Raw genomic sequence first — 22,640 nt, 5'->3', positions numbered from 1 at the left:
ATTCTCGTACGAAGGGCGTTGAATGGTGTTCTTGTAGAACTCATACCAAGTCTTCAAAAATTCTGCGACTCTGACTAATGCGCTGCCGGTAGGATAAACAATCCGCGGTCTCAAGACCGTCGAGATTCTTTTCCGGGTCTTGAAGGTTTGCGAGAGTCTCTCTGACGCGACTGAAGCAGCAAAGCATACGCTTCTCCACCAGATTGTCGAGCTTGGAGACGTCCGCATATTCCTATTGCGTTATCATGTTTCCTTGGACGTTTCGTGTGACTTCTCCGAGATCAGGCTGCTCCCATTCCACGGTCACACGGATGTCCGACTTACACCGGTACTGAACTTTGTGCAGCTTCCATACTCTAGACCGCTACAATTTCTGACGCTGTGGTTGCCTGAATGCCGCAAAGCTGACCTTTGACACGTACACGTACTAGCTAGACTCATACAAGTTCATATTAACATATACACTATATCATTACCCATAGATACATGACGCCACCCCGTGGCCCCGTCAGCCTGTCGCCGTCACACCGAACAACGCCTATGGAATACAATCAGATAAAACCCTTGGTCAGGCTCGGCGCACGGCTCAGGCTCGAATCCTCCTCTTCGTCTTCAATCACCCCCAAAGCATCGATCCTGCTGCGAATGCTCCCACCCCTCCTGAGGCTCCCGCCACTCTTAAACGTCTTCAAGCTGTCCACCTCGCGCTCCAGGCGCAGTGTTCTCTCCTTCTCCTCTCGTAAGTCGCGTTCGGCGCGCCGTGTCAACAGCTGCGTCGCCGATTCGGACGCTTGCAGTTCGTCAATCGTCTTGAGAAGCTTGTCGACCTTTTCGCGCATCCGGCTGACGTCTTCCGAAAGCTGCGTGTTTTGTCTGTCCTTGCGATCAACCTGGGCCTGCAGATCCTTGACAGCGCGATCGACGTTGCGTGTTGATCGCTGGGACTGCGACTTCTCTGTCTCGTGTTTCTCAAGTTGGGATTCAAGCTTCAACAGTTAGTACACGACCACTCGAATACCAAAATCGACATACCTCTTGAATTCGCTTGTGCGAGAATCTAATATCTTGGCTGGCGCTCGAGAATCCCTTCGTCTCCAGATCCACCAGCTTTAGCTGTGCCTCGTTGAGCGTGCGTTCCACGGCTGCCTTTTGGGAGAGCACGGCCGCATTGTTCTCACGCTCAGTAACAACCTCCTTTTGCATTTCGACGACCAGCGCCTCCGAACGACGCATCTTTTCGACGGCAGCAGTGGCAATGTCCTCTTGTTTAGCCAAGTTTGACTTGAGCTCAAGGACCGCCTTGTCCATGTTGGCGGCATCTCGCAGTGATGCACTATCGCCGCGGGCGAGACCGTCGAGGCCAGCCTTGGCTTCCTCGAGGCGGCTCTCCACACTGCGCTTCTCGCGCATTAGACGATCGCGTTCGGCGGTAACCTCATCGACGCTGGTTCGCAGCGTGCGTACTTGCGACAGCAGAGATACGACCTTGCCTTGAGCTTCGCTGTGCGCATTGGTGGCCTCCTCGCGCGACGCCGATACATCAGACAGGGTTGCCTCCAGACGAGCCTTCTCCTTGGACCAAGTAGAGCTGTTTAGAACCTCGTCGTCCCACTTGGATCGGAGGTCGTCGAGCTCTTCTCGAAGTCTGGTAATTTCAGTTTGCTTGTACAGCTTTTCCTCACGGGCAATATCAAGTTCCTTGGTCAGGGTAGCAAACTCCGCCTGGTACTTCTTGCGAGTCTGCTCCATGCTGGATTCCTTGTCCTCAATGTCCATGGCCCGTTGGCTGCGGTAATCTTCAAGCTCGTGCTGAAGACGCTTCTTGGACTGCAGTGCCGTTTCAAGGTCAGTCGAAATGTCCTCAAGCTTTTCATCCATGCGCTGGTTCTGTCTCTGCAGGTCCTCGATCTGATTATCGAGTTTTTCGCGCTCAGCCATGGTCTCGGCTAGAGAGTCTTCAGCCTCTCTGGCCTGGGACTTTGCAAACTGCTCGGCACGGGTGGCCTTCAGGACAGTGATTTCGGCTTGTTCTAGCTTGCCAAAGTATTCGTCTGCACGCGACTTGTATGTTTCGAGGCTGGAAGTCACGTCTGCTAATCTAGCCGTCTCTGCATCAAGGCGAATCTGAAGGTCGGTATACTCCTGGAGCAGTTGGCTGCGACTCTGTGCCTCTTGCTCGCGGGCCTGCGTCATCTCCTGCAAGTCTGACTTGACATCACGAACCTCAACCTCGAGCTTGGCACGGTCGTGGCGCATTTTATCAAAGTGAGACTTTACATCTGTGAGCTCTGCTACAGCATCCTTATGACTGTGGAGCAGAGAGCGGCGCGACTCTTCTTGGTTGTTGAAGGCATCGAGTAGTTCCTCGTGGGACCGCGTCTGAATATCGCGTAGGGATAGCTCGCCAGTACGGATATTCTTCTCGAGAGTCGACACCTTGCGAGAAGAGTCGTCCAGCAGGTCGTGTAGGCGACTGTTGGCCTTTTCGAGCTTTTGCATGCGACGGATGGACGGGCTTTGATCGTCATAGCCACTCTCAGGGCCGGGAGTTGCGCGGTCAAGCTGACTTTGCAGGTGGCGATTTTGCATGTCTCTGAGCTGGAGCTGGTTGTGAAGTTCTTCCACTTCCGCCTTCAAGTCCATGCGGTTGTTCAGCACCGCAGTGTCGGCGGTCCTATCAGAGCGAGCAGAGTCCATGAGTTCAAGCTCTGGCTGTTGGTTGCGGCGAGTGGGTGTCGTTGTGTTGGAAACCCGTCGCGCCTTGATCTTCCTTTGCGTAGGCGAGCCGTTGAACGGGGCTTCGTTGACATGAATCTCCTCCAGTTTGGGGCGGTTGGGGTCACCGCGCGAGACCCGGAGGTCAGACAACTGAGACTCAGCGTTGAAACGTGCGGCAGTCTGGGCGCGCAAGTTTTGCTGCAGCTCTTCAACCTTGCGAACCAGATCAAAATTGACTGCAATGCCACGCTCGTTCGCGCCATCCATAGGCGGAGGTGTGGCTTCAGGGTCGACGGTCTTGAGAATCTTGAGCATATGTTCGCGAAGATCCCCGAGCTCGTGCTCGCGGGACGAGAGAGAAGCCTGCAGTGCCCGTACGGTCGACTGAGCTTGTGTGCGTAGCTGTCGCTCAGACTCTAGCGTACGGTTGGCCTCGGCGAGCTGTGCAGTAAAGTTGGACGAAGCCTTCTCGGCGTTGCGGCTAGTCTTGACTTCTCGCGCCATCTCATGGTTGATATCCTCCAGGTCGAGCTGCAGCTTTTCTGTCCTCTTTTCAAGCGAAGCAATGGTTACTTGAGCCTCGCCTAGTTGCCTGTCCAGAACAGCATTATGTTCTTCCAATCTTGTCTTTTCTTTCTGCAGAGATAGAACTTGTCCGCGAGACGCATCGCTGGCCTTGGAGGTGGACCGGGCAATCTCGAGACCTTTCTGCTGTAACTTGTTCAAGAGAGCCCGGTTGTCATTCTCGGATGCTGCAAGTCGGCTCTTGACAGTCGTCAGCTCTCGCTCCATGCGGTCCTTGGCCTGGTCATGCTTCAGTCCGAATTCGCCAGAAGCAAGCATGGTCTTGTTCAGGCCCTCAATGTGACGTGTAAGCTTGGCACACTCATCCTCAAACCAACCAAGGCGAGATTGAGCGGCGTCGAGGTCTCGTTGCAAGCTGGCTTCGCGATCCTTTGCGGTCTTCAATGCTTGAAGTTCACGCTTCTCCTCGGCGAGAACACGGGCTTCTTCAATCTCCGCCTTGGCAGCCCGCAGTTTGCGGATTTCGACGCGGGCGTCGTCGCGCTCCTGCTCAACAACCTTGCGAGTTTCCACGTGTCTGCGTAGAGAATCCTGCTGCACATAGAGCTCTTTTTCAATGATAATCTTGGACTCGTTGAGGTTGTCGAATTCGTCTTTGAGAGCGTCATATTTGTGCTCACCCAACAGCAAGACATCGTCACGGGACTGCCTCTCTCGGCTGAGATCCATTTGTGTCTGATACAGCTCTTCTTTAAGACCCTTGATTTGAGATTCGAGCTGTTGTCTGGTCCTATCGGCTTGGGCATCCTGAGATAGGCGTGCTTCAAGCAGATTCTTGGCATCCTCGGACTCTCTTTCGAGCTGAGAGTGCTTGGATTTCAGAGCAACGAGTTCGGCCTGAATTTCGCGAGACTTGGTAGTTGTCTTTTCAAAGTCTTCAGTCAAGGCTCTCTTTTGCGTCTCGAAACCACGGCGCTCAGACTCGAATTGTCTCTTGTCGCTGCGGAGCAGTGACAGCTCGCTTTCCTTGTCGCGAACGAGATCCTCGTACTCGGTAGAAGTTTTGGAAAGTTGTGCAAGCTGCTTCTGGATATCTTGGTTTTCTCGGACCGCACGTGCTTCGCGGGTTTTGGTCAAGTCTAGCTCTTTTTGCGTCTCGTGGAGTTTGACTTGCACTTCCTGGTCGATCTTGAGAAGCTTGCTCTCCAGGTCCTGTGCTTTGCGGTCCTTCAGGGACAATTGACTTTGGAGCATCTTGATCTCGCGCTCAAGAGTTTCCTCCTGCTCCGAACGTTCGGATTGCTTTCGTGAAATATCCTCAAGTGATTTCTCGAGATCGGCAGACCTTGTCGAAAGCGTCTTCTTTTCTTCCTCCAATTTCGCAATCAAGCTCGCGGCTTGGGCGAGTTGGGTACGATGCCTTTCGAGGTCTTGTTCGGCGCGCACCTTGGCTTCCATGATTTCATCCAGCTCATCTTCCAGACGCTCTTGATCCTCCAAAGCACCAGAAAGTTTCTCTTCAAGCTCAATCTCCCGCTGCTGAAGTCGTTTGAAGATTTCTTCCTTGTCCAACGCGAGAGCTCGTTCACTCTCCAGAGTTTGCTGGACACGGGCAATCTCGGTCACGCAGTTACGTCGCTCCTCCTCAATCTTCTTCTTATTCTCCAGCTCGAAGCGCATAGTCTCCTTTAGCTGTTGAATCATGAGGTCTCTTTTCTTCACCTCTGAAGCAGTTCTTGTAGATCCAAGCATCGGTTTCATTTTAACGATCAGATGCCACCAGGGATTCTCTACCAGATCGAGATACACGTTGAAGTTTTTCTGAATGATTCTCGTAGCCTCTGTTCGGAATAGTCGCTTATACGCCGCGCGCCGCTGGACAAAGCCTCGCGCAACCGATTGAAACCGAGACATTATTTCGGTAATCAGCGCATCACGCTGCTCTTCCAACTCGGCCAACACGCCAGCACGAAAGAAAACCTTTGTGAGGCCAACGCGATAGAGAGCCTTATCCAGAGCAAGTTTCTCAAGCATAATAGTAGCTGCTGTCTGGCCATCCAGGTGCCCCTTGGGCATATTGGAGCAGAGAACCTCGTATCTCTGGCGAAGCTCGTCGAATGAAAGGCGATTAGGGAAACCAGTTCGAGCAATTCGAATGCCCTCAAGCACACCGTTGCAGCGCAGCTGGTCCAACACAAGGAGGTTGCTAAATGTTTTGGGGCGCTTCTTGTGATTTGGAAGAATACAGCGCACAAAGTGAGGATGTGTAGAATGCAACTTGGTCATTAGGTTGTGAAGTTGCTCTTTATGGCGTTGAGCCACGGTTCGAAACAATCCCTTCTTGACCCGGTTGCGACCTCCGCCAATCTCATCTTCCGGATCAGCGCAGTCGGCAAACAATGCAGCGATATGCTTGTCGCCTGATGTAGCAAGCAGCCGTGTGATGTTATCGTTTAGAGGGTCCTTGTTCTTCTCAAGCCAGCCCCCAGTGTCGTATTCGACCTCGGCAGCGTAGTGGGTGAGAATAAAGCCCGTGCCAAGTCTGGAGGGACGGTACTTGGGAGTCTTTTTCTCCCACAAAGAGTTGAGCTTCTCAGTGAAAGTCTTGTCGGTAGCCTTGGGCATGACGCTGTCTTCGTCCAGGCAGGAAAAGATACCAATTGGGTTGGAGAGCTCAATGAGATCAATGGTTGGTTGCAAATCACGACCAAAATCGATGAATTGCCACTCAATTTGCTCCCTGGCATACTCTTCCTGCTCCAGCACAAACATGTGATGGTTGAAGAATTGCTGCAGTTTCTCGTTGGTATAATTGATGCACAACTGCTCAAAACTGTTGTGGTCGAATATTTCAAACCCAGCAATGTCCAGTACTCCGATAAAGTGCGATTCCTCAGGTCCCATACCGGAGCTGTGAAGCTGGTGGTTGATTCGAGAAACTAAGTCACCAAATCCACGCTCGTAGATACCCTTGGCTAGGGCATTGAGAGCGAGACGGACCTGATCGGGGGTCTGCACCTTCTCTACCCATTCCCGTCCGGCCTTGACTTTGGGATGCAATAGACCACGAATAAAGGACTCTGCGGGGACACCGAGAAGTTTGCAGACCTTGTTCACTTGCGCCTTCGCTTCGGCAGAGAGCGAAGCCTGGTCTGCGCTTCGACTCTCCTTCATGACTTGAACGTTGCCGAGGTGCAAAACAGCTGCGATGGTCCGCAAAATGGCCGTTTGATCTTGTTCGGAAAAGCCCATGACTTGGAAAGCCTCCATAAGTGTGTCCCACTCTTCCGTGTCCGAGACCCCAACAATGCTGTCGTTTCCGTCGCGAGTGTAGGCAAAGTCGCCCGTATCGCAACCGTCGAGCATGAAATCCTTCTTCATACGGGAGTTTGCGCCTTTGAGAAGCTGGTAAAAGATATGGTAGTTGCGTTCTTGGCTGTTAATGCGAACGACTCTGGACTTTTCGAGCAGATACCAGTTGATATGGGCGCCGGTAATTGCGCCGTTGCGATTGAATTCAATTCGAATAAACTTGCCGAAACGGGATGAATTGTGGTTTCGAACAGTCTGCGCATTACCAAAAGCCTCCAAAATTGGATTGGCGCGGAGGATTTGTTGGGAAAGGTTCGTACGTTGGCTGCGGTTTCTAATAGACGAGTCGGATTGAGCCACCGCGGCAAGATACTGAATGACCTTTTTTGTATTCTCAGTTTTACCCGCTCCAGATTCACCGGTAACTAGGATACTCTGGTTGGACCCTTCGTCGACTAAATGGCGGAATGCTTCGTCTGCAACAGCAAAGATGTGTGGTTTGGTGTCCTCTCGGCTTCTTCCTCTGTACATGTTGACGTACTCAGTTGTATATATAGGTAATGGGCAGTACGGGTTGACAGTGACGAGGAAGAGGCCAGAGTATGTGTAGATGAGGTCGGACTGATATCGAATGCGGAGGTTGTGCACTACAGAGGCTTCGTTTAGATGCGTGAGCTCCGCCATATCGTTGGCTTTGTCGAATTTAGTAGGATTGACTTTGTCAAAAGCTTCGGGATCGACTTCTCGTTGCTATTCCCTATTAGCATGGCCCGGCTGTCTGGAACTTGCCTCACTTACACTGCCGTCGTCGACCTGGACTACCAGATTGCCATCTGGCTTCTCTTGTACGACCCATCCTTTGACAAAAGCTTCCACGGGATCCTTAAGCCACACGTAGCGCTTGCCAGAAAAATCGTTCTCGCCTTCGATACCTTTGACGGTGTCGTAACCCCGCATCATTTCCTCTGTCTTAATGAAGGCGGGAGCAAACGTACCCGAAGTGGGCGTACCGCTTCGTGAGTCGCGTCGCCCATTCTTCATGGCTGGGGGAGTCAATACTACTCCCAGGGGATTGCCCGAGTGAGATCGCTTATGTGAAGGACTGGTTGGCGCTTGAGGAGAGAAGAGCGCAGACTTGGGCCGGCCGTTGGTGGCCTGCACAGGAGCTGGGGAATCTGTCCTCGAGAACGGGTTTCGCCGCTGGGTCGGCACATTATTCGAAAAAGACATCTTGTTGTCTCATTTACACCAACAGCTGTTGATGTGCTCAAAGTCAGATCATGGACGCGTATCAACAAGCGCGTCTCTGAGCCTGGTGAGCCTTCAAAGAGGGCACAGTCAGTCAATCTGGATATAGGGCAAAGAGGGAATGAAAAAACACCAAAAAATTTGGCCCACGAAGACAACGTTGTCACTTGCCGTGTTGATTATGGAAAAGACCGAGTGTTTGTGTGTTTTACGGCCCTCCAACGGCTTCATCGGCGGCCATTGATAGGACCGTTGCTGTGGTAAAACCCCACCGAAGTAAACAATGGCATGCACGTGACGTGACGTTACTCAGCGGTCAGCTGCGAGGGATAAAGACGCTAGCCCCGATTTGGAGAAAGCTGCGGGTACATATTCCACCACGATTCATGCCTAATTTTATCAAAACCCCAATAACTCCATGATTGCCGCAACCACGCTTTGAAGACGTGCTGGCGCCTGGAACTGGACTTTCTAGTGGCAAATTTCGGTCAGAAATTCTCAGGAGGTAGGACAATCGGCGTTTTTCGTGCGATCAAAATTCGGCACTCTGGTGCTTCAAGACACTGCTCTTGTTCCTTCATACCGCAAGGAGATTGGGAAAACACCAGCTTTGACCTCATTTTGTTCAAATGGCGCATTCAGGATACGACCCTGGCCGTGCGCCAGATGTCTTGCCGTCGGGAGTGAACGCGTTTGTTGAAGCAGGCTCGGCAAGGGCGGGCGCAAGTCACATTGACGTGACTATGAACCCTTTTGACCATACCCGGCAGACCATTCCTGGTCTTGGGCTAGGTTTTTTTGGCAAGGCAGAGAGACCAGACGCGAAGCAAACTGCCATATCTGCCAACGAAAAAGCGAAGCGCGCAAACACAGCCGCCAACGACTCGGCAGAGGAAGGAGAAATAACCGCAGACGAATTCGAGGACCTGTACGAGGCGCAAGAGCCGATACATATAGCTCAGCAGGAGCAGCCTGCCCCGGAGATTGACACTAGCTATGTTGAGATGAGCGATGAAGAGCGCGATCGTTCTGGCTCGTACTCCCCGTTTCTCTCTGCGAGGGAGATGAATGCATCGCCACCCGCCCTCGTGCTCATGCCCATCCCCATCAGCGACTCAGCTAGCATCATTGGACCCGACACAATAGAATTGCAAAAGAAACCCAACGATATCATCGCGGAAGCTAGAAACCAAGCGAAAGATGCCATTTTACGGTTACGAGCAGCCAACATTGGTTATCAGGACTACGTCAATGAGGGAATCGACGAAGCTGTCCTCGACCAGCTCTTCGGTGACTTGGGCCTTGACAAGTCTGCGCAAAAACCCGCACCTGCAGCCCCCGCTACTGCCCCAGTGCCTTCCAAGAAGATCAGCACCTCTGCTTCAAAGGCTAAGGACACCATTACAACGACAGAGACACCACTTGATAAATCAGAGGCTCGCAAAGACCGTATTGCAAGACTTCTCGCTGCGAAAGGATCAAAGACTATAAAGTCTGGAGGAGCCACTGTCATTGGCAAAGTTGCGAAGGCCCCAAACATGAAGGTAATTTCGGAAAAGTCGAAACTTTTACAACAAAAGATGGAGGCATTGCTCAAGGCGCGGGAAGAAAAGCAAAAGGAGCTTGATCGACAAACAGCACTGGCGGCATCGGGACTCGAATCTCAAAAAGAGAGCTTCCCCAGCGCCAATCCTGGAGCTGGTCCCGCGGAGCTATCCTCGGCTTTACAGGTGGCGGTAGCGAGTGATCAGGCTACGCAACCATCAACATTGGAGGCTGTTGGGTCGATCCCTTCCTCTGCGAAAGCTCTCGCTACGCCAAATAGTGGGAGTGTGAGCGCTTCCGACGGCCCCTTTCAAAAGCCTTTTGGGCCGACGCGGCCATTTCTCATTGATGTTAGCGATGACGAAGACGACATTGACATGGATATGGAATCTCCTGAGCAACGCATGTCAGCATTGCATGCGCCTAGTAGCCCAGGTAAAAGGCAACTGCAGACGCTGTCACATCTCCAAAAAAACGGATCGTTACACACGCCACCGGCAACTCGCCACGACTTGGAAAATATGAACAAAAAGATCGAGGCAATGAAGCGCAAGATTGCACAAGCCGAGGCAAAGAAGAGACTCAAGCTATCTGCGCCAGCCTCGCCCGCCGCATCACCACGACCTAGGGCCTATGATATCTACGAGGCAACCTCGAGCTCTCCAGATCTATCTGCTCCTATCACCCACGATGCCATCTCTCATGGATTACCGAAAGTGGCAGAGACAAGACTGTCATCGCCTGGATCGCCAAAAATCAATCGATCCCGCGCTGCAAGTGAACGACTTCCAATGCTCGAATCGCGCCGAAAAGAGCAGATGTTGAGGCTGAAGGCGCTTCAATCGCAAGTCGCGAATATCGAGAGGGAACTTAAAGAAGGTCTCGAGGAAGAGCAAAAGCTACGGGAGGACTTGGATTTTATCTCGGATGACGACGTTTCCATGCCTACAGCTCCTGAGCCTGTTGCTTCGCGGCCAGTGTCGGCCCGTATTCTTAGCGAATCCATTACAAACGTGGAGAAAGCTGGATATGGGCTTGCAAATCCCATCGAAATGCTGAGCTCCGACCATATTGCAACAGATACGAGCTCTCGATCAACCCCTGAGGTGGTTGGAGAGAATGCCGCTGCCTACGCTCCACCAGACGGTCAAGGTACAGAGTCCCATTTGGTCCCCGAAGATACTAGTGATGCAGTCACGAAAGTCGCAACAGTCACAACAGATGATGCGGATATTGCTATGGGAGAGGCAGAAAACAGCGGAGAGGAAGCAGATGAGGACTCTGACGGCTATGAGCCAGCCGAGGCCAGCTCATATGAGACTGGACGTTCCTCGCCTAATCTGAAGACGTCCGATGCCGCACATGAGCTTACTGACAGCGACCCGGCTGTGGCAGCCCTTAGTGCCGAATTATTATCTGCAGGACGGCAAGACTCTGCTTCCGTCATGGAGCCAGAGAGAGAAGTAGTGGCCGCCTCTCACAATGGTGAGTGATCCAAACTAACGTCTCTTCGATAGATACGAGACAGCATAGCCGAGCATGTGGATAGTGCTCCCGTACAGTCGAGCTACCTAGCCTACGATTCGCCACTGCGATACTTTCTCTCGTATCGCTTCCACCCAGATTTCAACAATGTTGTTGCTGGTGGTCTGCGATCTATGACATACAGTAATAAAATCGACACCATGCTTCCTCTCTGTCCAGACGAGCTGGCAGGCGATGCATGCCCTCGGGGGAAGAACTGCCACTTCCAGCACTTTGCGGATTTGAGCGCGCCCGGTATGTTTTCGCTCTCTATTCCACCGGAGCCTTGCAGCGATGCCGACGAGGACGCCGACGAGGCCAGCCTGGCATGGGCGATGCAAAAGAGAACTGACCAGAGTGTGCCGTGATTTCTAGACGACCAAATCCTGCTGCAGCTGGGTGCGTATACGAACTGCGAAGAATCGCGCAAGCAAGAGTACATTGAGGGCCTGCGCCAGCTGCTCACCGACTTCCGAGACCGCAAGGTGAAGGATTTCGAAACAATCAGCCAAGGCATCATAGAGTATCGAGCCAAGTTCCATGGCGACGCGAGTAAGATTCTCCCCCTGGGCAACATTGCCCTCTGAGGCGGGCAATCCGCCACATCCCTCCTCCAAACCACACGTAGAATCCTGGTCAAGACAAAGTGCAGATGTATTACCAGCAGCATTGAGTGGCGTTATTGGCGCCAAATGGATTATTTTTGCCCTATATTTTCATTAGTATGGATGATGGCGATCCGTTACAATACGATACCCCCTCATCTGTTTTGGTTGAAGTACAACGTGGTCGCGTACGGCGGCGAGAACGTATAATATACTACTGATTTATGCCATTTCAAAAAGAGACAAATGTGACTGTAATTGAATTGAAACGTATATGCATAGGGGGGTATAATGAGGCTACTAATACAGCTTGTATACAGTCCTTTCTTCTGGGTGCAGAAACAGCATGAATGGCGGGCCTACGCAGCCGGATTCGGAAAGCAACAAAACACATCCGACGACAACTTCTCCTAGCGACGCTTCTTCAGCGTCTTCTTCTCGCCAGCCTTCTTCTCCTCGCCTGAAGAGGAGACGACGTCGGCGCGCTCGACGCCGCTGAGATTAGCAACGACGCCACCGATGGCGTTGGCCTGACCGGGGCTTATCCCGCGGCCATCGCGCAGAACGGAGACGTTGAGGCTGGTGATCGAGGGCTCACGACGGACGCCAATGCCGCGGAGCTTGTCAGCGCTGGGTGAGGGGGTGGTGGTGTCCGGCGCGGGCTGCTTGGCGGCCTGGGGCGCGGATCCGCCGCTGGAGAGGGGCACCGAGGGGGGGCTGCCGACAGTGGCGGCGCGGGAGCGGACGGCGGGCTCGCGGGCAACGTGGGGCAGGTGGGCGTGGCTTTTTCTCGCCAGCACGGAGGGATCGCTGTCCGGCGTGCAATTTGCGTCGATGAGCAGGCTGGAGCCCAAGAGGCTCTCGGAGCGGACGACGTGGTAGTGGTCGTACTCGGCGACGGTGTGCTCGGCGTCGGTGAAGCTGTCGAGGGCGTCAAAGACGTGCTGGAAGACCTGGACGTCGACGTCGCGGGCCCAGAGGAAGTCGAGGTGTTCATAGTGGGGGATCTCGGTGGCGACGGTCTGCGGCGGGAGCTCGCGGAGCATGGCGTTGATGTCGACGAGGGAGTCGCTGCCGCCGTAGACGAGGACGACGGGGGTGCGAATATTGCGCGTCGGATACTTGGCCACCTTGGAGAAACGGCGCGCGGCTGTGACGCGGAGCGGCTGGTGAACGTCATCGTCATAGAGCTGAAAGGAGCGGTGGCGGATGATTTGGAACCAGTGCACGACCGACTTGGTGCTTGTATAGGAGTAGAGGTGCGGGTAGGCGGCGCGCTTCTGACTGGGGGAAATGTTGAGCGTCTTCCAGTCAAAGAGAAAAGACAGACCCGTGTCGATGGCGCGGGCAAAGAGCGGCGGGTACATGATGGACTCCCAGGTGGTGGCGGAGCTGAGGATGGAGCGCCGGCCGAACATGAGGTAGAGAGCCGAGGGGGACGCCTTCATGAGGGAGTCGACGATGCCGTTAGACAGGCCGGCGGGCGCCATGGCGGGGGCGAGGGCGATGAAGACGTTGACCTGGTGGTTGAGCTTAGGGTGGATGGCGAGCGTGGCAAAGGCCTGGGCGGTGCCTTGGGAGAAGCCAATGTAGGAGAGGCTCTTTTGCTGGGTGCTTTCGAGGATGTACTCGATGCTGTCGGGGATGTCATAAAAGGCAAACTCGTCAATGGAGAAATCCCAGAACCGGGTCGAGTTGGGTGAGCTGTGGATAGACTTTTTGGAGTACTTGTTGCCGCGGTTGTTGCCAAACTTGTTACTGTTAGTGAAAGTTCATGCACGATGCTGGAGTCGACTTACCCAAACATCAAAGCCACGGTTGACAAGCTCAAAAGCGAGGCATCGCTCCTCGTCCGTCTGGCAGACCCACACCTCTGAATTCATGAGCAGGCCGTGATGCATGTAGACGACGCGCTTCCGCAGGGAGTTGGGGCCGTTGTTCACGCGCTGGCCCTCCTCGACACGCCTCCACTGAAGGCGGTGCAGGCCCAAAAGGTAGCCATCCTTGGTCTGCACAATGTGCTCCTCAGCTTCGTAGCCCCAAAACCGGCAGAGCTCGACAAAGTCGGCCGCGTCTCGGATAGAATCAGAAATGCCTGGTACGGGTTTAGCTGGGCCGTGCGAAAGGGGAGCAGTGGGGATGAGCTTACATTTGGTCTTGCGGTGGATGGGATTGTCTTCGGCGGAAGAGAAGCGAAGAAAGAGCCGGCGGGAAGCGCGGTAAAAGTAGGCGACGAGGAATGAGGCTGTCATGTGTTAGCCGAGGGTTTATTGACGTGTCTTGGGAGACGGGTGACTTACGCAGGGCGAGAGTGCAGATGCGGATAATGGCCTCGAGGGACACAAGGAGAAAAGAGCCGACGAGGGCAATGTACTCCATACTGCGACATGAAAAGTTAGCGGGGTGAGCTGTGCGACTTTGTTGACGCGATGCAACCAGCATACGGATGAAGGCGGCCAATAAAGGGAACAGCCATTGCGATGTGAATAAACGAGGTAGTATTAGGATCAACAAGAAATAAAGGGCACCATGACCAGTAACTCAAGGAATTGAATAATGAGAGGAAGAATTGATTAGCTAGCGCCGCATCGTTAGGTGAGATCAGAGATATCGTAGTGAAGGGAAAAGAATGATGTCACAAGCATGTGAATGGAGTGCGAGAACTACGAAGGGCGGGCAGTGGCTTGATTAGGCCTAGCTTGGATTGCGATGTGATCTGGCCAATTAGATGTCGCGGAATTTTGTATGGAGTCGAACCAGGCAACTTTGAATTTGACATGCTCTCGACAGCTGTACTTTTCGACAAGCAGCCAAGAAAGCTCACAAATATCACAATGCCCAACTCCTGTCAAGAACTGCGTACGTTGCAGAGAATTGCATCAACCGCGGCTCTTGCTAACTGAATTCGCAGGCGACGCGCTGGCCCAGTGCCTCCAAGAATCCGACTGCGTCATGGTGCAGCGCAACCAGGCCGCCGACTGCCTCCGCGAGCCGCTCTCCGCGACACTCCCGACCAAGTGCCAGCAGCTGAAGAAGGGGTACGGCGACTGCAAGCGCGGCATGGTGGACATGCGCAAGCGGTTCCGCGGCAACATGCCGGCGGCGTACAAGAGCGAGTCGAGCAACGGGCCGCGCGCGACCGACGGCGGCGGTGGTGGTGATAAAGGGTATCAGCTGTATGCGGGCTCGTCGGCTTTTGGAGGCGTGGTCAAGGAAACGAGCGGTAATGAACCGGTCGCGCCGGACTGGCGGGATTTGGAGAATGAGCGGTACAGGGCGGAGCAGGCGGCGCTGGCTGCGGCGAATCGAAAGTGACGGTGCTGTGAAGACACCGTGTGTGTAGGATAATTTGGCATTTGGCATTGCGGTTTGGCGTTTTTGGGATGGTTGTTTCTACGCGCGATCATGGTACGATGGAAGCATGGTGCGGGCGGGTGTCGGACCGGCAGGTTGGACAGCTGCCTGCGTATATCAAGAGTACCGCGGCATAAGAAGTATATTCACAACTCACTCTGTATAATGAATCGTCTGTTGGATTGGAAAGACGTAGCTGGAGTTGTGTGTTGTGGTGGTACGACCTGGCTGACGTGGTCGTGGCTGAAGTGAGCTGTTGTGCATCAGCGCCACAGTTTGAGGGCTTTTCTTTGCTACGACACATCACGGGAACAATCGTATAGTAGTAGCATTGAATGTACCATGTAGTGAAAATTAAGACAGCTCAAGGTCACCTACCTAACTAGGTACTGTTCGCTTCTTGGTGCGAGGAAATTCTACGGGGCCCCATCCTCAGTGCATGTCTGGCTGGCGTTGGAGGATGGGCTGCGATACTACTGCAGTATAGAAAAGGTTATAGAAATATTTTCTTCGTATACCTATTCTTAGCTTGGCACATAGTATCGAAACAAACATGACTAGAACGGCGCCACCGATTCAACACTCTCGGCACAAACCTAGCTTCCGGTAATAATAAGAAGGGCAATGCCGATTGCAACACACGGCTACACACCACATACCAGCATGTTGGAGGCCTACCGCTCGGGTGCATACCGCAGCAGCTGACTTGATGCAAAACACCCTTTCTGTCAGTAATCATCATATCATCATACATAGGCACGCGACGTCGCGTCGCAAGCCAGTTGGCCGGCTGGGGCGTGCGCAAGGGACCGCTAAGGGGAGTCGCTGGGGGCCTCCAGCACGCTGCTTGTCCACTAAACAGTCGCTAAAACTGGAAAAAGAGGCCCTGAAGCCGAATCATTGGTCGCAGCCCAACTGCCCCCAATCTGAGACGGGCTTGACGGCCCAAAACGACAGAACCCTCAAGGTTGGCTGGCGCGGTCTTGGCGTGGACCCTTGATTCTTGTCATGCGGCCTCATCCGGCCCTGTCACTTTTTCTTCTTCTCCATAAACACATAGTAATACCCAGAGGGCTGCCCCTGGTGCATCCTTTATTATTACGCTCTTCGTTTTTCGTTTTGTTCCACGTTGCTTCCAAGCATTCCAACCTCTTCTGCGGGCTGCCCTGGACGGACCACAACACCAACCAAACACACCATACCCATAGATCGACAGGACATAGCGGCAGGCACACACCACATAGCGCAGCCCACCATGCCGCGTCTCGGCGAGCAGCTGCCCTCGCGGCATCATCGAATCTTTAGCATCATGCTCGTCGCCGCCCTCTCTGCCGCCTCCCTCGTCGGCTTCATCTGCTACACCGAGGCGCCGCTCATGTCCTTGCGTGACTGGGCCACGTCGACGACGACAGCAGCGGACACGACGGCGCAGATTCCGCCGCAGCTGGACAGCAGCCCTGACGTCAACCTGCAGGGCCACCGGCACCGCTTCGACGATCTCACCATGATCGAGCGGCTCCCGCGGCACCTGCTCCCGACTGCCGCCAACGGGCGTCGTCTGCTCATCATCGGCGACATCCACGGCATGGACGCCGCCCTGGACAGACTCCTCGCCCACGTCGACTTCGACCCTGCCACGGACCACATCGTCGCCGCGGGCGACATGATCAACAAGGGCCCGCACTCGGCCCGCGTCGTCGCCCGCCTCATGGACCTCGGCGCCTCGGCCGTCCGCGGCAACCACGAGGACCGCGTGCTGCTGGCGCTGGCGTCCGAGGCCGAGCAGGACGAGGCCGCCGAGAGCGTGCCGTTTCCGGAGTTCCAGGAGCGCCGCAGCAAGAAGCGCGATCGGAAGACGGCGCGCCAGTTGTCCCCGGCGCAGCTCCGGTGGCTGGCGGAGAGACCGCTGATACTCACGGCCGAGGAGCTGGGCATGTATGTTGTGCATGCGGGCCTGGTGCCGGGTATACGGCCCCGGAAGCAGGATCCGTGGGCGGTGATGAATATGCGCTCGCTGATTGAGCCGCCGAGGCACCACCTCGCGTACCAGGCGCCCGGGCAGGACGACGGGTACCTGCACGAGGACGGAGACGAGGAGGGCGAGGACGCGCACGCTAGCTTCACCCTCAAGGACCTCATCCCGGTCGACACACACGAGGGCCGCGAGTGGGCCGAGCTCTGGGACCGTCAGCAGGCGCAGATCCCAAAGGCGGCCCGCCACACTGTCGTCTACGGCCACGATGCCAAGCGCGGCCTCACCCTGGGCAAGCACACGTTTGGCCTCGACTCGGCGTGCGTCAACGGCGGCGAGCTCACGGCCCTGGTCATTCATGTTGGTAAAAAGGGCCACGTGAAGCGCAAGATTCGCCAGGTGCCTTGCAAACGGTACAAATGAGAATGGCGGCGTCCTGTCACGCGATTTTTGCCACTTTATACTAGACCTGTTTTTTTTTTCAATTCTGTACGTTACGATACCAATTTGTTGTTTTCCTAGACACTGTTGATAGCATTTCATGACGCGCGAATTCATTTGTTTCCATTCCACAGCACGTCGCGTTTCTCAAGCCATAGAATCTGTATATGTGTATTAAAATACGGCGAATGCACCTGTGTTGACTGCCGAATCCGGTCCCAACTTGCACGACACCACGACAGATACGCGACTCCACCGGATCTACATCTTGAGAAGCTGAACCACGTGGCTTCTCTTCATGCTCTGAAGATGCTGGCTATTCCTGCACTGCCCGGTCTACGCTCCGATTCGGCGGCCGATCGTGCCAAGGCCAAGGCGGAAGCAAGCTGGGGTAAACTCGCCGCCGGGAGGGAATGCTGACGGCGGGAGTGCAGATGGAATAGGACCGTGAATGTAGAAATGTATCCAAATTTTGAGCTGTAAGAAAAGAAAAACCCTCATTGACTCTCCGTACGAATCTGCTGTGCTTGATCCTGGTTTGTGATTATGTCAGCCCAAATTCTCGCGAGTGTTGCTCCTCACCTCGTCACCCTCACCATAGGACACCCAACATCAACCATGTCGCACAAAGGGGGCGTCAGAAAGCACCTCTTAGCACCCCCAAAATACTACCACCTCGACACTATCCCATCAAGATAAACCATGAAGTAACCTCCACTCATCTATAATCCCCTCGATCCTCGCATACCCATGGCCACCGCCTCCACCACCAAGAAGCGCGCCCTCCTTGACGCCGAGCGCGCCAACGCCGCCGCTCTCGCACACACCCTCGCCGCCTCCCAGCCCCCACCGCCCTATCATCTCCTCGAGCTCATTGGCAAGGGCTCCTTTGGGCGCGTCTACAAAGCCCGCACCACCACGTCTTCTCCCTCGCTCGTCGCCGTCAAAGTCATTGACATTGAGCGGGGCGATGCCGCCGCGCCCGGCCTCGCCGACACGCTCGCCGACCTGCAGACGGAGCTCCGCGCGCTGCGCGCCCTCGACGACGCCACCAATGTCAACCACGTGCTCGAGGCGCTGCTCGTCGGGCCCGCCGTCTGGCTCGTCGTCGAGTACTGCGCGGGCGGCAGCGTGGCGACGCTGATGCGGCCGGTGCGCGACGCCGCCGGGACCGGAACCGGCGGGCTGCGGGAGCGGTGGATCGTGCCGGTGCTGCGGGAGACGGCCGCGGCGCTGGCGTGGGGTCCACGCCCGCGGCGTCATCCACCGCGACGTCAAGGCCGCCAACGTGCTCGTCGCCGAAGACGGCCGCGGCGTGCAGCTCTGCGACTTTGGCGTCGCCGCCATGCTGCGCGGCACGGCGGAGAAGCGCAAAACCCTCGTCGGCACCCCGCACGCCATGGCACCCGAGCTGCTCGCCGGGAGCAGCAGCGCTGCTGCTGCCGGCGACGGCTACGGCACAGAAGTCGACGTCTGGGCGTTTGGCGCCCTGGCGTACGAGCTGGCGACGGGCCGCCCGCCAAACGCCGCGCTCGGCATGGGCCTCGCCAAGCTCGGCCGCCAGCTGCAGATGGAGATGCCGAGACTGGTCGGCGACGCCCACTCGGCGGGCCTCAAGGATCTGGTGGCGTGCTGCCTGCAGCGGGACCCGGCGGCGCGGCCGACCATGGAGGCGGTGCGGCGACACGCGTACCTGGCGGACACGGAGACGCGGTTCCCGACGGCGTCGCTGGCGCAGCTCGTGCGCGCGTTCCGCCTCTGGGAGGCGCAGGGCGGCGACCGGCGCTCGCTGTTTGCCGAGGGCGGCGCGGCGGGCATGTCCGATGGCGGCGCCGAGCACGAGGACAGCGACGACGACGACGTGCTCGACTGGAACTTTAGCACAGCGGTCGAGGCCGACGTCGATCATGTCCTCGACGCGTCTGACAGTGAGGCCCTGGCAGGCGCGTACGGGATTGACAGCCGTAGGGAGGAGCCGCAGCAGACGTATCGACGGCGGCGGCGGGCGCCGCCCAAGCACGCCGCCGCCGCGGCGGTCAAGTCGCCGCTCGAGAAAGTGTTCGACTCCAACACGCTGTCCAACTACGACGAGTACTCGCGGCAGTACTACGCCAAGTTCCTGCCGGCGCCGGTGCAGCAGGCGCTCTGGCAGAACGGCGTCGCGCCGGCGGATGGTGCGGACCGGGACTCGCTCATCGACCTGGACCTGTGCCTGGTGGTGGACAGCGGGAACAGCAGCAGCAGCAGCAGCGACAGCAGCAGTAGTTCGGCGTTTAGCTCCGTAGACCTGGGCACGGAGACGATCCGGCCGGGGCCGCTCGGATGGGGCGAGGCGGGGGAGCCGCAGGGCGATGGCAGCATGAGACGCGCGACGCAGGACTGGAAGTTTCCCAGCTTCTTTCCGCAGCCCGCTTTGGAAAGCAGCCGCTCGCCGCCGCCGCGCTGGGACGAGGCGGCGGCGGCGGCGGTGGCATCGGATGCGTCCCACAGCCGCGGCGAGTCCCTGGACAGCTTGATCGACCTAGACTGGAGTGTCGCGCCGCCGCCGCCGTCGATGAACGTGGAGTGTCGCCGGGCTGCGGACACGCAGCACCGCCCGCGGGAGCCGCCGGCCCCGTTGGCGCCTTTGCCGCAAGTCATGCTCGGGCAGGCGGGAGACGAGCAGGTCAAAGACGAGCTCCGTCGACTGACGGCCAGCTTGTCCGAGCACCTGCGCTACGCCACCGTGCAGCTGGGCAGTCTGCCAGTCGGCCGAGCGAGTGAAAATTGATGTTAGTGTTCTATGGCTATTCCCGGCAGATCGTCATTGCCTAAATACAGCGCATCGCGTATAGAATCCAGCCTGGGCTCGCTAATGTTATTGCATCCGAGTGAAATCTCATCCGTGACACTCCTAGTGATTGAACAATGCCCTTGAATAGCTTGTTAATAGTCATATACTCTCCTTATTGAAGGAGAAGTAGAAAGTAGACTTAGTCTCAAGATATGTGTTACTGAACATCCGCCCCTGGTAGGTGATGGCTGGAAAGAATTGAGAAAAGTTGCCAAATTGAAACTTTAAAAGAAATGACGCGCCCAGATCATTAGGAAAATGAGCACAGGCACAGACGATAAAATGAACCCGTCACTACTCGCATCATCCATCCTCTGCCCAAAATATTTTCCACTGCATTTTCGCCTTGCCATTTTGCTAATGCAACGTCAAACTGCCTAGCTGATTTGACAACGCGACCGTTACAATATCATGCACCGCATACATGACCGCATCTCGCCGCCAAATCCTTTACAGCTCCGACTTTTCCGTTGCCTTGTCGGCTGCCGCGCGCAGATTCGGCGCCGTCTCCTTTGTCAGCGACGTGCTGTGCGCCTCCAGGTCGGCCGCCCACAGGGCCGCGCCGACGGTGTTGGTATACGTAAAGAACATGCTCGCGATGGGGACCATTTCCAAGACGGTGGCGACAAGACCGAACCTGAAACCTTGGTTAGCGTTTGTGCAGAGAGACTTTTGGATGCCAACGGCGCGCGCTCACGATGTATACGCCCCGACATGCGTGTCGACCCATTTCGACTTTTGCGCATCGGTCCACTTCTTCAACTGAAAGTACTACAGGGCTCGTTAGTACAAAGATATCGATGTTGGAACGCTAGGCTCTCACCCTCTCATGAACCGAACGTCCGCGGTTGCGACCTATTTCCAATTTCGTCAGCAAAAAAATCCCCCCAGCCCCCCAGAACAAAAAACAAAAACCCACCTTGCAAGAACACAAACGCCACGGTGCCGACAATGGGGATAAAGTTGAGCGGCAGGTACATCAGGTACCGGATCATGGCCTTGGGGCCAAACTTGTCAAACGGGCTGCGCAGCACCTTGCCGAGGCGGGCCATGGGGTCGCGGCCGGGCCGGAGCTCGCGGCCCTCGCCGACAATGGCGGTCGCGTCGCGCGCCACGAGCGTGCCGTCAAACGTGTCCAGGATGGCGTCCTGCAGCAGCCATCCGCGCGAGACAGCGTTGATGATGGCCGAGCTCTCGCTCAGCACTAGCAGCACCGTCGAGAAGACAGCCAGCGGCCCGTTGACGAACACGAGCACGGCCAGCTGCGGCAGGTACGTAAACGCGAACATGGACGTGACGACGCCGGCCGAGAGCGCCAGGATGGGGCCGAGGCGCGACAGAAAGGGCTTCCACAGCGACCGGTGCGACAGGAAGTAGGCGATGCCCTGAATGTGTGTGTAGGTGGTGGTTAGCGACTCTTTCTTTTTGTTCTTGTTTTTGGATATTCGGGTGTAGACGCGCCGCCATGGAAATAGAGAACTCCCTTGCTTACCTTGAGCGGGTAGAGGTACGCGCGGCTCTTCATGGCCTCGAGCGCAACCTTGCGTGCATTGCCAAAGTCCTCCTTGCTGTGAGAGGGCGTTAGCTCACCCCTACCCGGGTGCGTGTGCAACTGACATGATCTCGCTGGCCCTTTCACCAACGGCGTCCATGGTACGGGCGCCGCGCGACTTGGGCTGGCCGCCGTTGGCGACGGCGCTCGTGGAGGCGTTGGAGCTCATTTGTCAAGCGTGGTGGGCTGTTTTGCTGCGTAGGCTCGATCGATCGGGTTCGACAAGCTGTAATGCGACGGCAGTAGTCAATTGACGGATGAGGAATTCGTCGCGTATATGAGGGGGTAATTTGCGATTCAAAGAGGTTTTTGTCGGGTTGTAATCTGTCAAGAGGAAATGTTGGGCGTTTTGGCAATCACAAGCTTGGATCAAGAACCCGTGAGGTAGCAATGCCGTCATCGACGCCCCCCCATGCCAACTACCAAGCCAAACGTGGACCTGGAACTGTGGGCATATCGGGGCCTCCATCTCGCTTATTTTCGTTCCCTTGGCCCGCTTCTTTGGCACCAGCGTTTCCTCTACCTCGCGATTCATTCACCAAACCGGCGACAGCAGTATTGCTGGCTTGAAGGGACGAATATAATATAATTCACCAAATGAACTGGTACACTCGGCCATAGGCAGTAGAAATTATCGATGCTGTTTGGAGCTAGCGTTATGATCAAATGAGGCCCACCACTGTCCAAATTTTTTTAACAGTTGCTTGTATTCATCAGCCCTTCATCTACCAACGCCATACGTCCAAAAAAGCCACACCGAATGGATAACAAACATGCAGCCCCCCCCTCCAAGCCCGCTGAAAAGATAGAGAATACTCTAATGCGTAGATGATCGGTATGGGACTCGAACCCATCTTCACGAGTGAAGCCGCCTGGCCGACCTGAAGTGGGTTGGCTGGACGCCGTAACAAGGGCGGATGCCGTAACAAGGGCGGATGCCGTAACAAGGGCTAGATGCCGTAACAAGGGCTAGATGCCGTAACAGGAGCTGGTTGCTCGTAACAAGAAATA

The 22,640-nt window shown here is 55.7% G+C and overlaps 7 protein-coding genes across 7 annotated transcripts; 4 read left to right on the top strand and 3 right to left on the bottom strand.

The window, feature by feature from the left end:
- Positions 1-551: 551 nt before the first annotated feature.
- On the bottom strand, positions 552-7,785 carry CCM_03415 (myosin-11 (Myosin heavy chain); the record flags this gene model as incomplete). Its single annotated transcript, XM_006668566.1, is given in 4 exon segments — positions 552-986; positions 1,033-3,081; positions 3,097-7,305; positions 7,354-7,785. The coding sequence occupies 4 exon segments, from the start codon at positions 7,783-7,785 to the stop codon at positions 552-554; spliced, it is 7,125 nt and encodes a 2,374-aa protein (XP_006668629.1).
- Positions 7,786-8,432: 647 nt separating this feature from the next.
- Positions 8,433-11,459, top strand: CCM_03414 (Zinc finger domain-containing protein, CCCH-type; the record flags this gene model as incomplete). Its single annotated transcript, XM_006668565.1, has 3 exons — positions 8,433-10,833; positions 10,882-11,229; positions 11,293-11,459. The coding sequence occupies 3 exons, from the start codon at positions 8,433-8,435 to the stop codon at positions 11,457-11,459; spliced, it is 2,916 nt and encodes a 971-aa protein (XP_006668628.1).
- Positions 11,460-11,887: 428 nt separating this feature from the next.
- On the bottom strand, positions 11,888-13,953 carry CCM_03413 (alpha/beta hydrolase fold-1; the record flags this gene model as incomplete). Its single annotated transcript, XM_006668564.1, has 4 exons — positions 11,888-13,228; positions 13,277-13,722; positions 13,778-13,857; positions 13,922-13,953. The coding sequence occupies 4 exons, from the start codon at positions 13,951-13,953 to the stop codon at positions 11,888-11,890; spliced, it is 1,899 nt and encodes a 632-aa protein (XP_006668627.1).
- Positions 13,954-14,311: 358 nt separating this feature from the next.
- CCM_03412 (cytochrome c oxidase assembly protein (Pet191), putative) lies at positions 14,312-14,792 on the top strand (the record flags this gene model as incomplete). Its single annotated transcript, XM_006668563.1, has 2 exons — positions 14,312-14,336; positions 14,389-14,792. 2 exons carry the CDS (start codon positions 14,312-14,314, stop codon positions 14,790-14,792), a joined length of 429 nt encoding a protein of 142 aa, XP_006668626.1.
- Positions 14,793-16,086: 1,294 nt separating this feature from the next.
- CCM_03411 (Ser/Thr protein phosphatase family) lies at positions 16,087-17,664 on the top strand (the record flags this gene model as incomplete). Its single annotated transcript, XM_006668562.1, has 2 exons — positions 16,087-17,216; positions 17,487-17,664. 2 exons carry the CDS (start codon positions 16,087-16,089, stop codon positions 17,662-17,664), a joined length of 1,308 nt encoding a protein of 435 aa, XP_006668625.1.
- A 330-nt stretch (positions 17,665-17,994) lies between these two features.
- Positions 17,995-20,014, top strand: CCM_03410 (serine/threonine protein kinase; the record flags this gene model as incomplete). The annotated part of the gene is made up of 2 exons (XM_006668561.1): positions 17,995-18,440; positions 18,466-20,014. 2 exons carry the CDS (start codon positions 17,995-17,997, stop codon positions 20,012-20,014), a joined length of 1,995 nt encoding a protein of 664 aa, XP_006668624.1.
- Positions 20,015-20,527: 513 nt separating this feature from the next.
- CCM_03409 (uncharacterized protein) lies at positions 20,528-21,798 on the bottom strand (the record flags this gene model as incomplete). Its single annotated transcript, XM_006668560.1, has 6 exons — positions 20,528-20,714; positions 20,775-20,848; positions 20,901-20,932; positions 20,997-21,498; positions 21,570-21,645; positions 21,695-21,798. The coding sequence occupies 6 exons, from the start codon at positions 21,796-21,798 to the stop codon at positions 20,528-20,530; spliced, it is 975 nt and encodes a 324-aa protein (XP_006668623.1).
- Positions 21,799-22,640: the final 842 nt, after the last annotated feature.

This window comes from Cordyceps militaris, assembly GCF_000225605.1.
Source record: "Cordyceps militaris CM01 unplaced genomic scaffold CCM_S00002, whole genome shotgun sequence".
Classification (NCBI taxonomy): domain Eukaryota; kingdom Fungi; phylum Ascomycota; class Sordariomycetes; order Hypocreales; family Cordycipitaceae; genus Cordyceps; species Cordyceps militaris.
The sequence above is the reverse complement of the archived record's forward strand: the minus strand, read 5'-3'. Positions and strand labels throughout refer to the sequence as shown.